This window comes from Vulpes vulpes, chromosome 13 (assembly GCF_048418805.1).
Source record: "Vulpes vulpes isolate BD-2025 chromosome 13, VulVul3, whole genome shotgun sequence".
In the NCBI taxonomy this organism is placed as follows: Eukaryota; Metazoa; Chordata; class Mammalia; order Carnivora; family Canidae; genus Vulpes; species Vulpes vulpes.
In genome coordinates, this window is record NC_132792.1 from 115,922,178 (window position 1) to 115,937,992 (window position 15,815).

The 15,815-nt window shown below is 34.2% G+C and overlaps 1 protein-coding gene across 31 annotated transcripts in view; it reads right to left on the reverse strand.

Annotated features, from left to right (window-relative positions):
- PIAS2 (protein inhibitor of activated STAT 2) overlaps positions 1 to 15,815 on the reverse strand; it is a 92,976-nt gene that overhangs the window by 66,919 nt on the left and 10,242 nt on the right. For 7 of the 31 annotated variants that reach the window (XR_011996246.1, XM_072732312.1, XM_072732294.1 and 4 more), the window contains exons 2-4: positions 11,339 to 11,427; positions 9,043 to 9,151; positions 6,060 to 6,175 (exon numbers count right to left, since the gene is read on the reverse strand). The exons of 5 other annotated variants lie outside the window; for them this stretch is intronic. Coding sequence is in view for 7 of the 26 variants with exons in the window: in XM_072732312.1 (XP_072588413.1) it covers positions 6,060 to 6,173 (114 nt within the window). In the remaining 19 variants the exon portion in view is untranslated. Of the gene's footprint in view, positions 1 to 1,125; positions 1,229 to 4,057; positions 4,165 to 6,059; positions 6,176 to 9,042; positions 9,152 to 10,847; positions 10,883 to 11,338; positions 11,428 to 15,815 lie in introns of those variants that run through there. 19 more of the 31 variants (XM_072732305.1, XM_072732302.1, XM_072732299.1 and 16 more) reach the window with 10 other exon arrangements.

Here is a 15,815-nt window from a genome sequence, read left to right on the forward strand (position 1 = left end):
CGAGTAAAAAGATTTCCTTGAGATTGCTCTTCAGCTCTTAGGCATGAGATAGAAACTGCACAGGCAGTCTGGAATTTGGGGAAGCTCTAATAGGTTGGAAGTCATGATAAAGATCAACACAAACTTTGTAGATAGATACTCCATCCATTAGGATGTAGAATATGGGGTAGGGAAAGGAACTGCTGAAGGAAACTGATAAGTCACATTATTATCACTGCCTATCTCAACTACAATATTAAAATAACTTCCCTCTTCACTTATACATAGTAATGCATAAAGAAAAACCACCAGATACATAATCAATACATCAAAGGACTGACCAACCTGTAAGAGAAACTATGTAACAAATTAGATACTCCAAATTCCTTTTTTTTAAAATATTTTATTTATTTATTCATGAGAGACACACAGAGAGAGAGGCAGAGACACAGGCAGAGGGAGAAGCAGGCTCCATGCAGGGAACCTGATGCGGGGTTCGATCCCAGGTCTCCAGGATCATGCCCTGGGCTGAAGGCAGCGCTAAACCACTGAGCCACCCGGGATGCCCGATACTCCCAATTCCTAACTATTGCCCTTTTCAGAGGTCATAGGAGGCCTTAGTTCCTAGTACTGTATTCCTGTGAATTCACATTTTTCCTATAATTAAATCCCTTTTACTTGAGAGATTGTATGTGGATCTCTTCCTCCCAACACATTGATTAAATTAACTCTTAGGCTGAAGGAATCGAAATTGAAAACCATCAAAAGAAACAATAAAGGGAATACTGCATTTCAAAATCTGTAAAATAAGCCAAAACTAGGGAGAGCATCTCCATAAATGCTTCTATTATTATACAATAAAAAATTTACAATTAAGTATTTCAAAAAGCAAAAAAGTAGCAAACACACACCCTCAAAATGAGTACAGAATAAAAGGATAAAAACAAACCAATCATAAATTAGAAAGCAAAATGCAGAAAAATATTTAACATCAAGTCCAAAAAAAGGAAAGAAAATAGTCTTGAGAATGCAAAAAAAAAAAAAGAACATGAAAGACAGCAGCAAATTTCTTTAAATAAAGAGAATAACGTGTGCAACTATACTCTAACTTAAAGTTATTTGCTAGAAAAACATAAATTACTCCACCTGATTATCCTTGCCCACTCCACTTCCAAAAGATCTAGACCCAAACAGCTTGATGAATATATTCTACTAAACCTTCAAAGAAAAGATTGAATTGTTTCTTAAACTGTTCAAAACAATAGAAGAAAGTTAAATACATGTTAGAAGTCAAACATGAAAAAACATCTGAACACAAATTTTTTAAACATGCAAGTTATTGTGTGCCAAACCTCGGCAGAGAGTCAGACTTATTAAAACAAAAATTTAGGGATCCCTGGGTGGCGCAGCGGTTTGGCGCCTGCCTTTGGCCCAGGGCGCGATCCTGGAGACCCGGGATCGAATCCCACATCAGGCTCCCGGTGCATGGAGCCTGCTTTCTCCCTCTGCCTGTGTCTCTGCCTCTCTTTCTCTCTGTATGACTATCATAAATAAAAAAAATAATAAAAAAATAAAAAAAAATAAAACAAAAATTTAAGTAAAAGTCAAATGAAACAAGGAGCCTAGTATACCACCAATTCCTTCTTACTTCCCAATATGGGCCACAGAAATCTTTTTGTAATTCATCAACATTTCCAGTGAGTACAAACACAAAAGCCCTCAATGTACCCAAATATAGTTTAACTTAGGAAAATAAAAACAGCTTAAAATAAACCATGTACAATACTTGGTTAAGATGATTTCTATGCTTAAAGTTGCATGCTAAAATACTTACAGATAAAAATCATACAATGTATGGAATTTCCTTTAAAATCATTTGAGGACACTCCAAATAGTCAAAGCAATCTCCAAGAAAGTAGAACAAAGTTGTAGGCACCAGGCTCCCTGTTTTCAAACTATATTACACAGCTACAGGATCCCTGGGTGGCTCAGCGGTTTAGCGCCTGCCTTCGGCCCAGGGCCTGATCCTGGGACCCGGGATCAAGTCCCACATCAGGCTCCCTGCATGGAGCCTGCTTCTCCCTCTGCCTGTGTGTCTCTGCCAATCTCTCTGTCTCTCATGAATAAATAAATAAAATCTTTAAAAAAACAAAACAAAACAAAAGAGTAAGGCATTTGTATGAAAACACATATAAATCAATGGGACAGATTAGAGAGCCCAGAAATAAACCCTATCATGTATGGTCAATTAATTCATGACAAAGGAGCCAAGATTATACAATGGAGAAAAGACTATCTCTTCAATAAATGATGCTGGGAAAATTGGACAGCTACCTGCTACATGCTAAAGAACGAAATTGGACCATTATCTTACACTACACAAAGATCTGAACATAAGACCTGAAATCATAAAACTCCTAGAAGAAAACAAGGCTTGTAAGCTCCTTGACATAGGCCTTGGCAATGTCATTTTGAATCTGATACCACAAGCAAAAGCAACAACAAAAAACACCAAGTGGGACTACATCAAACCGAAAAGCTTCCACAAAACAAAGGAAACCATCAACAAAAAGATAACCTATGCAATGAAAGAAAATATCTGCAAATCATGTATCTGGATAAGGTGAGAATATCCAAAACATATCAAGAACTTAGAAAAATCAACAACCAAAAAAAGTCCAATTAAAAATTGGGCAGATTTGCAATGACACAGATGGTTCTAGCTCCAGAGTACCCTAAAGTGAAATAAGTCAGTCAGAGAAAGACAAATACCATATGATTTCACGCATATGTGGAATATAAGACACAAACAAGCAAGCAAAGGGGGAAAAAGAGAGGGGCAAACCAAGAAAGACTCTAACTACAGAGAACAAACTGATAGTTATCAAAAGGGAGGTGGAAGGATGAGTTTAAAATGGTGATGGGGGGATCCCTGGGTGGCGCAGCGGTTTGGCGCCTGCCTTTGGCCCAGGGCGCGATCCTGGAGACCCGGGATCGAATCCCACATCAGGCTCCCGGTGCATGGAGCCTGCTTCTCCCTCCGCCTGTGTCTCTGCCTCTCTCTCTCTCTCTGTGACTATCATAAATAAAAAAAAATAAAAATAAAAAAAAAAAAAAAAATAAAATGGTGATGGGGATGAAGGAGTGCACTTGTGATGAGCACTGGGTGTTATATGGAATCGCTGAATCACTAAACTGTACACCTTAAATATTACACTGTATGTTAACTTACTGGAATTTAAATAAAAACTTAAAGTGGGCAAAAAAATTGAATAGACACTTTTCAAATAAAGACATATACATGTGGCTAAAAGAGACATGAAATAATGCTCAATATCACTAATTATCACGGAACTGCAAATCAAAACCACAATGAGATATCACCTCACACCTGTCAGAGTAGCTATGATCAAATAGACAACAAAGTTACTGAGATTGTAGAGAAGAGGGAAAACTCTTGTGTGCTGTTAGTGATAGGGTAAATGGGTACAGCCACTATGGCAACCGGATGGAGGTTCCTCAAAAAATTAAAAATAGAACTACCAAAGAATCCACCAATTCCACTTGTGGTTATTTACCTGAAAAAAACTAAACACTTTATAACTCAAAACGATATGTGCACCACTGCCAAGTTCACTGCATCATTACTCAAATACAATAGCCAAGATATGGAAACAACCTAAGTGTCCATAAACGGATAAATGAATAAAGCAGCTATATATCTACATGCACCCCTCACAGCTTTATAAAGCAACTTCTATGCATATATACAATATTACTCAACCATATAAAAAAATGAAATCTTGTGATTTGTGACAACATGGATGAACCCTGAGGGCATTATGCTAGGCAAAATAAGTCAGGCAGAGAAAGGCAAATACTACAGGATCTCACTTATATGTGGAATCTAAAAGCAAAAAAAAAGAAAACCAAGCTCATAGGTACAGAGAACAGACTGGTGGTTCAAGGGGACAGGTGAAGGGGTTCAAAAGGTACAAACTATCAGTTATAAAATAAATAAAGGGGATATAATATTCAGCATGATGAATACAGTTAATAATAGTATATTGTGGGGCACCTGGGTGGCTCAGTCAGTTAAGCGTCCGACTCTTGATCTCAGTTCAGGTCTTGATCTCAGGGTCGTGAGTTCAAACCCCACACTGGGCTCCACGCTGGGCGTGGAACCTACTTAAAAACAACAACAAAAAAAAAAAAAACAAAAAAACCAGCATATTGTATATTTGAAAGTTGCTGAGATCTTAAAAGTTCTCATCACAAGAAAAATATTTTTGGTAACTGTAAGATGATGGATATTTACTAGATTTATTGTGGTAATCATCCTGCAATGCATACAAATATTGTACATCTGAAACTAATACGTTATATGTCAATAATACCTCAATTAAGAAAATAATAAAAAATATTACCTGAAACCTGGAAAAAAAAAGTCATTGCCAGGAATGAGTGGAGACATAAAAAAAGAGTAAGAGTACAAAGATAAGAGGTGATCTCTGCTGAAGCTCAAGGTACATGGGGAATTCTCTACCTTTGCAAGAATGTTTCCACTATAAAGAGTTTGCGTCAATGGGGGAAACTAGTTGTGGGTTATATACTACTCTGTGTACTATCTTCCCAACTTTTCCATAAATCTGAAAGTATTTTAGATTTAATCAAGCAAAAATTGCTGGTTGTTTGAATGCAGGGAAAAAAACAGATTGTGGTCTAAATACCATTTCCCACAAAAAGAACCAGGCTCCAAAAAGAGAGAGAGAGAGAGAGAGAGAGAGAGAGAGAGAGAGAGAGAACAAGAACCCAGGCTCCTTGAGGAAATGGCTAATTGCAAGTCTGGGATAAAAAATGCACAAGAATATTTTATAATACCAGAAATACCAAAGGAATTATTGAAGACTACTGGAATCTTGTCAGAAGGACACAGAAAACCACCCAGTAGCCCAAGACAAGAAAATCTAACCATCAAAGAAAATAACTGCATCAATTCAAACACATCAAATGTATTAAAAATCACTTGTTCATAATAACAATACTTAAAAAAAACTCACTGATCTGTTACAGGATGTTGAGAAACCAACTCTCGTTATTCTGATAACTGTTAAAGTAAGGAAAGCAATACAAAAAGATTTGCTCAAAACAAGCCATATGATTATCTGCATAAATGACAAGAGGGCATTTGAAGAAGTCCTATCCATTACTTATAAAATCTCTCAATAAAAAGAAACAGAATGAAACTGTTAACATGATAAAAGGTAGCTATCAGAAATCAAGAACAAGTATCCTCCTTAAAGATGAAACATTTGATCATAAAAACCTAAGAAAGATGTTTTCTCATTCATGGGATCCCTGGGTGGCGCAGCGGTTTGGCGCCTGCTTTTGGCCCAGGGCGTGATCCTGGAGACCCGGGATCGAATCCCACATCAGGCTCCCGGTGCATGGAGCCTGCTTCTCCCTCTGCCTGTGTCTCTGCCTCTCTCTCTTTCTCTCTGTATGACTATCATAAATAAATAAAATTTAAAAAATTTAAAAACAAAACAAAACAAAATTATTCTAGAGTGCCTAATACAGATTTTAAAAGAAACAATATTTGTAATTTACAAATGACAAAACTGTCTATACTGAAAATATAAAAGCATCCACTGAAAAATAAGACCTAATAAGTTAAGAAAATTCACGGAGTTATCTATACAGATTTTCAAGTTACTGATAAGAAAAAAAGCATTATTTTAAAAAAGCCTAAGTAACAAAATATAAAGTACAAAGGCATAAATTTAAAAATTTTGTAATAGCTACATAAAAACAAGACATAAAAGAACCATTGACTAAAGTAAGGACTATATTATTTTACTAGATAAAATAAATATTGAAAAGACATTACTACCCCTCAATTTTATAAATATAATAAAACTTCAAAGAATAACTGAGGGGCTGGACAAATTAAAACTTACCATAAAGAATAAAATATATAACATGGCAGGTGGCAATAACAAAGGTCAAAAATAATGGGAGAAAAGGAAACAGAGAGTGAAGAGGTAAAGGATTTGCAATCTTAAAGAGGGAAGGTTTACCTCCAGAGGTAACTGAATAACTGAAGGAGTGAGAAGCCACCCAATCAATATCTGCAGAAAAGCGTTCGAAGGCCTTGGAGGCAGCAGGTGGAAAACATTTGAGAAAGCAAGCATGTCTAGCACAAGGAAAGAAAAATAAAAAGCCCGTCACAGCTGTACCAGAGGAATCTAGAGGAATCTAGGCAGAATGATGACCAAAGAAAATGACAGCCTGGGGAGGGAGGTGATTAGCTTAAACATCTACTAGATAAAATTAGGATATCACATTTGTAAGGCTAAAAAATGACCAAACAAAACTGCAGGGCAATGGCATGCATTTAAGTTGGTAGAGTACAGAGCAGTTTAAAGTATCCTGTAATTAAAGGAATAGATAGCTTTAGACTTACACACATGTACCAAAATTTCAAAAGAAAATTCAAGATAACTCCAAGGGTGTACAAGAGAACCAAAAAAAAAAAAAAGGTAATTTCACACAAGTAAATGGGCAGGAAAAAAATCAGCCCAAAAGGTGGTAACATGGAGAGACAAAACACAGAAAAAGTAGGAAAGCACAAAATGAAGAAGAATAAAAGAATAAATGTAAATATATCAATAATCCCAACAAATAAAAATGAAGTACATAAAAACCCCTCAGGAAATCTAATTTATAATTTTAAAACTCCCCAAAACAGGAGTGCCTGGGTGGCTCAGTTAGTTAAGCACCCAACTCCTGATTCTGGCTCAGGTCATGATCTCAGGGTTGCAAGGTTAGGCCCAGCAAGAGGCTCCATGCTCAGCATGGAGTCGGCTTAAGGCTCTCTCTCCCTGTCTGTCCTCCCCACCACTGCTAGCACTTTCTAATAAATAAATAAGTAAAATCTTCAAAAAAATTAAATTACAAAGTAAAACTCCCCAAAAATAATCAGGCCTAAATGGTTTTACTGGAGAATTCTACCCAACGTTTACAGAAGAATTAACACCAATCTAATTTCTTCCAGAAAACAGAATATTTCCAAATTCATTCTATAAATTATAACCAGTATTACCCTGATGGCAAAACTAAGTAAAAATAGTATGAAAAATAAAACTATAAACCAATATCCATCACACATATAAATGTTAAAATCCTTAACAAATGTTAGCAAATAGAACTTAGTAATATATAAAAAGAATTATAGGGGATCCCTGGGTGGCTCAGTGGTTTGGCACCTGCCTTCAGCCCAGGGTGTGATCGTGGAGTCCCGGGAGGGAGTCCTGGGATCGAGTCCCACATTGGGCTCCCTGTATGGAGCCTGCTTCGACCTCTGCCTGTGTCTCTGCCTCTTTTTCTCTGTGTCTCTCATGAATAAATAAAATCTTTAATAAATAAAAATAAATAAATAAATAGAATTATATATCATGACCAAGTGAGGTTTTATTTCAGGATTACAAGGCTGGTTCAATGTGTGAAATCAAAAATCAATGTAGTATATTTTTTTTGGAGTATATCCTTATTAAGAGCTAAAAAAAAGAAAACCACATGATCATAGCAGTCAATGCAGAGAAAGCATTTGACAAATTCAATATCCACTCATAATAAAAATTCTCAAGAGGCAGGAATGCAGAATTCCTCAACTTGATAGAAATCACCTACAAAAAAATCTAGAGCTAACATTATACTCAGTGGTGAAAGACAATGTATGGGAATAAGGCTAAGTGGGAATGAGGCAAGAATGTCAATTCACACCCTATTAATCAGAATAGGTCTGTAAGTTCTGGAAAAGGAAAAGACCAGAAGAGGCAATAAAAGGCACACAAGCTGACAAGAAAAAAAAAATTTTTAAATTGCCTATATTTGCAGATCCCAAGAATCTATAAAACAACTCTTACAACCAAGACTGAGTTCAGCAAGGTTGCAGGAGGCAAGAGCAACACACAAATGCCAATCATATCTCTATATTGACAAAGGACATATGGAAAGAAGTTAAAAACACTACATTCACTCCAAAAAAAATGAAAATACTTGTTTAAATATTTAACAAAATACACATAAGACTTGTATACTCGAAACTACAAAATATTAATGAAAAAAGTCTAAGAAAATCTAAATGAATGGATTCTCCATGGCTTTTAAAACTCAACAAAGTAACTACACCAATTTTCACTAAACTGACACACATTTAACACGGATTTCTACCCAAATCCCACCAAGACTTTCTTATAGATGAGATTATTCTAAAATTTATATGGAAAGGCAATGGAACTAGAGGAGCTAAAACAATATGAAAAAAATAGAAATCAGTCTATTCAATTTCAACAACTTAGCTCTGTAATCAAGACTGTGTGGTATGTAGTATTAGAAGAGGTAACACACAGGTCTATGGAACATAGAACCCAAAAACAGACAGACGTACACAATATGCCCAAATAGTTTTTGACAAAGATAAAAAAAAACTCAATGGAGGAAAGATTGCCTTTCAACAAAGGTGCTGAAGCAAACTATACATCCAACTACAACTTACTTTTTATACAAAAATTAACTCCAAATGGATCACGGACTTAACTGTTAGAATAAAGCTTTAAAACTTTTTGGGAAAAAAAAAATAAAATAAAATAAAACTTTTTGGGAACAACAGAAGAAAATCTTCATGAACTAGCGCTAGGCAAAGAGTTCTTAGACTTGACATTCAAAGAAAAATCGACAGAAGAAAAAATATATATACACTACACTTCACCAAAATTAAAAACTTGTGCTCTGCAAGACCCCATTAAAGATGAAAAAACAATCAGCAGGCTTGCCAACAGTATTTGCAAACCACATACCAACAAAGGACAAGTACCCAGTATATCTCTAGAACTCTCAAAATCCAACAGAAAAAAAAAATCCAATTTTAAAAAAGGCAAAAGGCATAAAGACAGATTTCACCAATAAGGTTAGACAAAAAATAAGCACATGAAACACATTATCATTAGCCACCAGGGAAGTGCAAATTAAAACCTCACTGAGGTATCACTAGATACATACCAGAATGACTAAAATGAAAAACAGTGATAACACCAAATGCTGGCGAGGATGCAGAGAAACTGGATCACTCCATACATTGCTGGTAAGGATGTAAAATGGTACAGCCACTCTGGAAAACAGTTTGGCAAGTTCTTTAAAAACTATAAATTTATAATAACCATACAACCAAGGAATTGCACTCCTGGGTATTTTTATCCCAGAGAAATGAAAACTTACGTTCACAAAAAAGCCTCTGCAGAAATCTCAAAGCAGTTTTATTCTTAACAGCCCAAAACTCTAACCAACATGGATGTCTTTCAACAGGTAAATGGTTAAACTAATCCAAACCATGAAATACTCAGCAATAAAGAGATGAACTATTGATACATAAAACATGAATCAATCTCCAGAGAATGATGCTGATCAGGGGAAAAAAAAAAAAAACCCAAGAGGTAACATACTGTATGATTCCATTTATGTAATATTCTTAGAAAAAATAAAACCACGGAAATGAAAAACAGATGACTGGGTCTAAGATATTAAGGGGATGGGAAGGAAGTGGGTGTAGCAATAAAAAAGAGGTATCCTTATAGTGATGGAAACGGTCTATATCTTGATGGGGTCAATGTCAATATCCTTCTAATATTGTTGTGATGTTGTTCTTTGGTTTTCTAAGATGCTACCACTGTGAGAAACTTGGTAAAGAGTACATGAAATGTCTGTAATATTTTTTACAACTGTGAGTAAACTGACAATTATCTTAATAAAGTTTAAAATTACAAAGACCAAGATTACTAAAGCAGATTATTTTTTAATCCAACAGCATGATATTCACAAGAGAAAACTAAAACAAAAGAAAACAAAAATGTAGGAGTAGGGAGAATTTTAAAAATCAGGCAAGATTCGTGGACCAAAAGGAAACAGTATAACATGAAACAGTAATACAAAGAACATTCAAAGACACAAGGAGTAACGACAGAGAGTAAAGTAAAAGCTCCAATTCAACAGAAAAATATAATCTTTAATTTTCATGTATTAGCAATAATTTAAAATATATATTTTTTAATTTAAAATATATTTTAAAAAATCAGTATAACTACATAAACTAGGGAAAAAACATCCTTCTAAAAGATCAGCATACTTCTCTCTAAAAAGATATGGAAGATTTGAATAGAATTAACAAGCCTAACTACCAGACATATGTAAAACTGTGCTCACAACTGGAAAATACACATTCACTTTCAAGTACAAAAAAAAATAAAAACTGACCACAATCTTAGCAGATTTCAAAATATTAGAGTCACACAGAACTTGCTTCCTAACCACAACACAGTTAAAAACCAATAACTAACGAAACTCTCATATATTTGGAAATAAAAACTTTTAAATAACTCATAAATTAAGGAATTCACAGTGAAAAATAATGAAAACACGGCATATCAAAACTTGTGTGATGCAGGGAAAACAATGGAGACCTATGTTAAACACTGAAAATTAAAAAGCAAGGCATCCAACTTAAGAAATTAGAGAAAGAATAAAAATAAACACCAAAAAGGTATAAAGTATACAAATAAAGAGCAGAAATTAATAAAATGGGGGAAGGATACATTGAAAAGCATAAAAAACCCTTGATTCTTTGAAAAGTCTTTTAAAAATTAGCAAGCTTTTAGTTTTTAGTATTGATCAAAAGAAAAAGCATTAAAAAAGATAAAAGGAACATTAACATTAAAAGATAAAAGGTACTACACAAAATTAGAGATTAACAACTTAATATAATTTCAAGACCATGAATGAAATGGGCAACTTCTTATACAATTATAACCTACCGAAACTGGCTTGAAAGTTGAAAATATGAACAATCCTATCAACAAAGCAATTCAATCAGTGGTTAAGAAGTGTCTCACACACACACAGGAAAAAAAAAAAAAAACAGGAACAATTTTATAGGGAATTCTATCAAATACTTAACGGATCATTCTAATTTTACATAATTTCTTCCAGAGAAAGAAGCATATATTTTTACAGGTCAATATTACTAATTATTAGAAGGAAAAATCTTAAATTAACTATCTTCAATTTGAGTCCAATAATGAAAAAGAGAGACAAATCAGGATTGACTTTATGCTTGAAACACAGGTATTTCACCCTGTTAACAGATTACAAAAGAAAAATATCTTCTCAAAAAACACAAGAGGCTTTTGATAAAACTCAACATCCATTCATGGCTTTTTTAAATTAGCAAACTAGTAATAGAAAGGAACATCCTTAACCTGAAAAGATTATCTACAATAAACCTACAGCAAGCATCATACTTAACTGTGAAACTTTGAAAGCATTCCCTTTAAAATCAGGAACAAGATCAGGATGCCCCCATCACCGCTTCTATTCAACATTGTACTGGAGATCCTAGCCAGCACATTAAGACAAGAAAAAGAAAGAAAAAAAAAAAAGGCATAAGAATTGGAAAGGAGGAAACAAAGAGGTCATTATTCACAGATAGATCTGTCTACACAGAAAATCCAAAGAATTCTATAGATAATTTACCACAATTAGGAGTATAGCAAGGTTGTTACACAAAGTCAAAACTGTACTTCTATACACCAGCAAAGTAGAAAACAGAATTATGAAAAGTTACCATTTATGACTTGATATAAAAATAAAGTACCTAAAAATAAATCTAACAAAATATTTGCAATAGTTTAGTTGAAGAAAATTATAAAACTTTATGAAAGACATTGTAAAAGACCTAACAAATAAATGGCGATTATAATATTCATGGTTAAGAAAACCTAATTCTCTCCAAACTGATTTACAGATCCAATGCATTGCCCATCAAAATCCCAATAGATCATGCGTGTTTGTATGTGTACGTAACTTAAAAAAAAAAAAAAAAGATTTTAAAATTTTACAAAGGATCAAATAGCCAAGAAGTTCCCTAAAGAACTATAAGGCAGAACTTGGCCTCCTTCTTGTCCTTCAAAGATTGAGCAGACGGAGACTAACTTTCCCTATGAAAATTTAAAAACTGAACATAATATGAAAAACATCCATTTAAAGACATGAAACACTATAAAGTCAGCAAGGACGTGAGAGGCCAACACTACGAAAAGAAGCAAAGTATAGAAAATGGAGTCCAACATTTGATGCCTCTTTTCCCCTAGAAATATCTGTCAATGGGGAAAGGACAATGGATAGGTTGAGAAGTCAAGATCTTTGAAAAGACATACAGGGCCGGGGAAACGAGATTATTTGTAAAATATAACCTGCAAGAGTTGTTATCTGGGACATGCAATGAATTCCTACAAATCTGTATAAAAAAGATAGTTGGCTCAGTATAAAAATGGGTAAAAAATTGGCAAGCCATGTCACAAAAGATATCCAAATGGCCAATAAATAAATATATTAAAAGAGGCTTAACATCATTATTCATTAGGAGAATGCAAATTAAAACCACTAAACATTCACTAAAATATCTAAAATTAAAAGTGAACAAGAATGAATGTGAAGCAACTGGAATTATTATTTTGCTAGTGGAAGGGAATGAATGAACTACAACTACATACAAATGAATCTTGCAAACAAAACTGAGGGGAAAAGTCAGACATGAAAAATATATACACAAATATATACACATATGTATACAAGATATATAGATCCATTTTATAAAGTTCAAAAAACAGACAAAACTAATCTAAGACTAACATCAAGCCAGTAGTATCTTTGAGGAGACAGAGGTTAGTCACTGGGAGGTAACTCAAGGGAAGTCTCTAGGGTGCTGATAATGTTCTATTTCTTTATCCGCATTTGGTTATACTGAAAAATTCATCCAGCTGTACTCTCTTGATCTATGTATTTCCTACATGAAAGTCCTTATCAATAGAAGTTTGTTTTTGTGAAAGTTATTATAGAGTTGGAGTAATTAAGACAACATGATGGTGCTGTTAGCACAGATTAAGAGATCAGAATCCAGAAAGCATACACAGATCCAACTGTAGAATTATTACAAACCAGTAAGAAAAAAAATTTTTAAACCCAATGCAAACACAGACAAAAGACATAAACTAGTTAATAGTATCTCAGAAGAGTTAATAAAATGTTAATAAGCGTAATAAAAGATGCTCACTTTCATTATCAAAGGGAAAAAATTAAAAACCAACAGGAGAAATTTTTACTTACTGGCAAAACTTTTAATTTGATAAAAGGGTTAGTAAGAAAGCTAATAAGCAATGAAAACTTCTACATTGCTGGAGAGAGCAAATACTGATACAATCCTCTTTGGGAAATAAGATGGCATCATCTAGTACTGTTGAAGATGAACATATCCTTAAATCCCAACAATTCTACTCCTGGAATTTCTACAATGAAACATACAAATATTTACACTAAATGAGATCAATCAAAATCACAAATAGTGTCAAATCAGTGCAGGTTAAGTTTATAGAATTTTTCTTTTTTGCATTTTCAGAACATTTTGGATTTTGGAAGGTTGAATAAGGAATTTGAGGACCTGTAATAGGGGGGAAAAAAAAAAAAAAAGGAAACTACACAAATTTCCAACCAGAGAATGGGCAGACTGGTATTTATACATGGAAAATTAAAAATGATAATAAACAAAAAAAATTCCCCAATACAGCATCATTCCAGTTGTATAAAAATTTTAAACATATCAAAAATTTACACATATAGATATGATTTAAAATTCATATATCTATATAATGTGGATAAAATCAGGAAAGAATACCCTGCTGACCTAACGAAATGAGCTGTTTAACTTATATGATGGCCACATGCATGTTTATTTACCTATACCTTCCTTACCTGTTATAATCTTTTAAATAACAACCATTTTTTAAAAATTAGCATGGCATTCCCAAATACAAACCATGATTCCAATAAGAAAATTGTCTCAAGAGATCTTTTCAAAGAAATTAGCATTATCAGATAATTTGAGGCATTTTTCCCCATAAATTGAGGACAAATTTCTCTTAAAAGAAAAAGCTCCTATAATCTAAAAAAATATAATCACGGAAATAAATCCTACAGAAGAGTTCAAAGACAATATCAAGGAAATCTTCAGATAAATACATGTCAATCTAGAAGTCCAACATTCACCCAACAAGTCTCAGAGAAAACAGAAGAGGGAAAGAAATTATCAAAGGAATAAAAGAGGGATCCCTGGGTGGCGCAGCGGTTTAGCGCCTGCCTTTGGCCCAGGGCGCGATCCTGGAGACCCGGGATCGAATCCCACGTCGGGCTCCCGGTGCATGGAGCCTGCTTCTCCCTCTGCCTGTGTCTCTGCCTCTCTCTCTCTCTCTCTCTCTCTCTCTCTCTCTGTGTGACTATCATAAATAAATAAAAATTAAAAAAAAAAAAACATTTAAAAAAAGGAATAAAAGATATTTCCCAGGCTTGCAAAGTCTCAGAACTAAAAAGTTACCCATTCCCCTCCCCCAAGAATGAAAAAAGGCTTACAACTAAACACATTTCACAAAATACCAAAGATAAAAAGATTACCATAAAGACTTTAAACAAGGTGACTACAAAAGGATAACTATCAGATTTGTAATGGATCTCTATTAGAAACACTGAGAATTTTAATTTCCTAAAGCAAAGCTTTCAAAATTGGGTAGGAAAAACTGATTACCAATTTCATAATTCCAGATCTAAACTTCCAAACAGGAACAAAGGTAAGTCATTTTCAGATACTGTAGAAATTAGACTGTGTATCACAACACATGTCCATCCTAAAACAACTATTCTAGATTATATTCCCGTAATATCAAAAAAGGATTTTTAAAAAAGAAAAACATGGAATTCAAGCAATAGATCTAATACAGGAGTGCAATGTAATCCCAGGATGACAGCTATATAGCAGATCTAGAAAGCAAGCTGTCCAAATTAAAAAAAGGAAGGTTGAGAGCTCCAGAAAGTCTCTTCAAGAAAAGCTGGTTACAAATAAGAACACATAATATTAAATTTTAAAAATAATTTCCATGAGTTCTCCTCACTCAAGCAGGACTTTATTATACATCTCCTTTAAGGAGCACAGGTTTAGTAACAGAAGTTCTCCTACAGCTCCAAGTGATTTGGTTTCACAGTGACTAATATTTCTATCAGAATACATACTACAAAAGGTGATCAAATACTCAATTTCTAGAATCTCCCTTAGAAGCACAGAGAAGTTTAACCATAAAATAAAAGCTAAAATTTTGACAACGCAGTAGAAAACGAAGGCTAGAAGAAGAGGAAGGATAGAGCTAGGAGAAACAAAGGGAAATGGATGAGTGCTAAATCCTGAGATGCTGGCAACTGAAAAGATACCATCTAAAACTGATGGGTCAAGAAACAAAAGTTTAACTAGTACAAAACGTTAATAATTAACGGGAGAATGAGGAACAAAAGTGAACTGGTAAGACACAGGTGGCCAACAAACACATAAAAAGAGTCTCAACATCACTCGTCATCAGGAAAATGCAAATCACAACTACAATGAGATATCACCTCACACCTCTCAGGATAGCAAAAATCAACACAGAAAACAACTGTTGGCAAGTACATGGCGCAAGGGGGACCTTCTTGCACTGTTGGGGAATGCAAACTGGTACAGCTACTCTGTAAAACAGTATGGAGGTTCCTCAAAAAGTTAAAAATAGAACTAATCTATGATTCAGCAATTGCACTACTAGGTTTTTACTCAAGGAATAAAAAAATATTAATCCAAAGGGACATATGCACCCCAGTACTTAGAACAGCATTATTTACAACAGCCAAATTATGGAAGCAGCCCAAGTGTC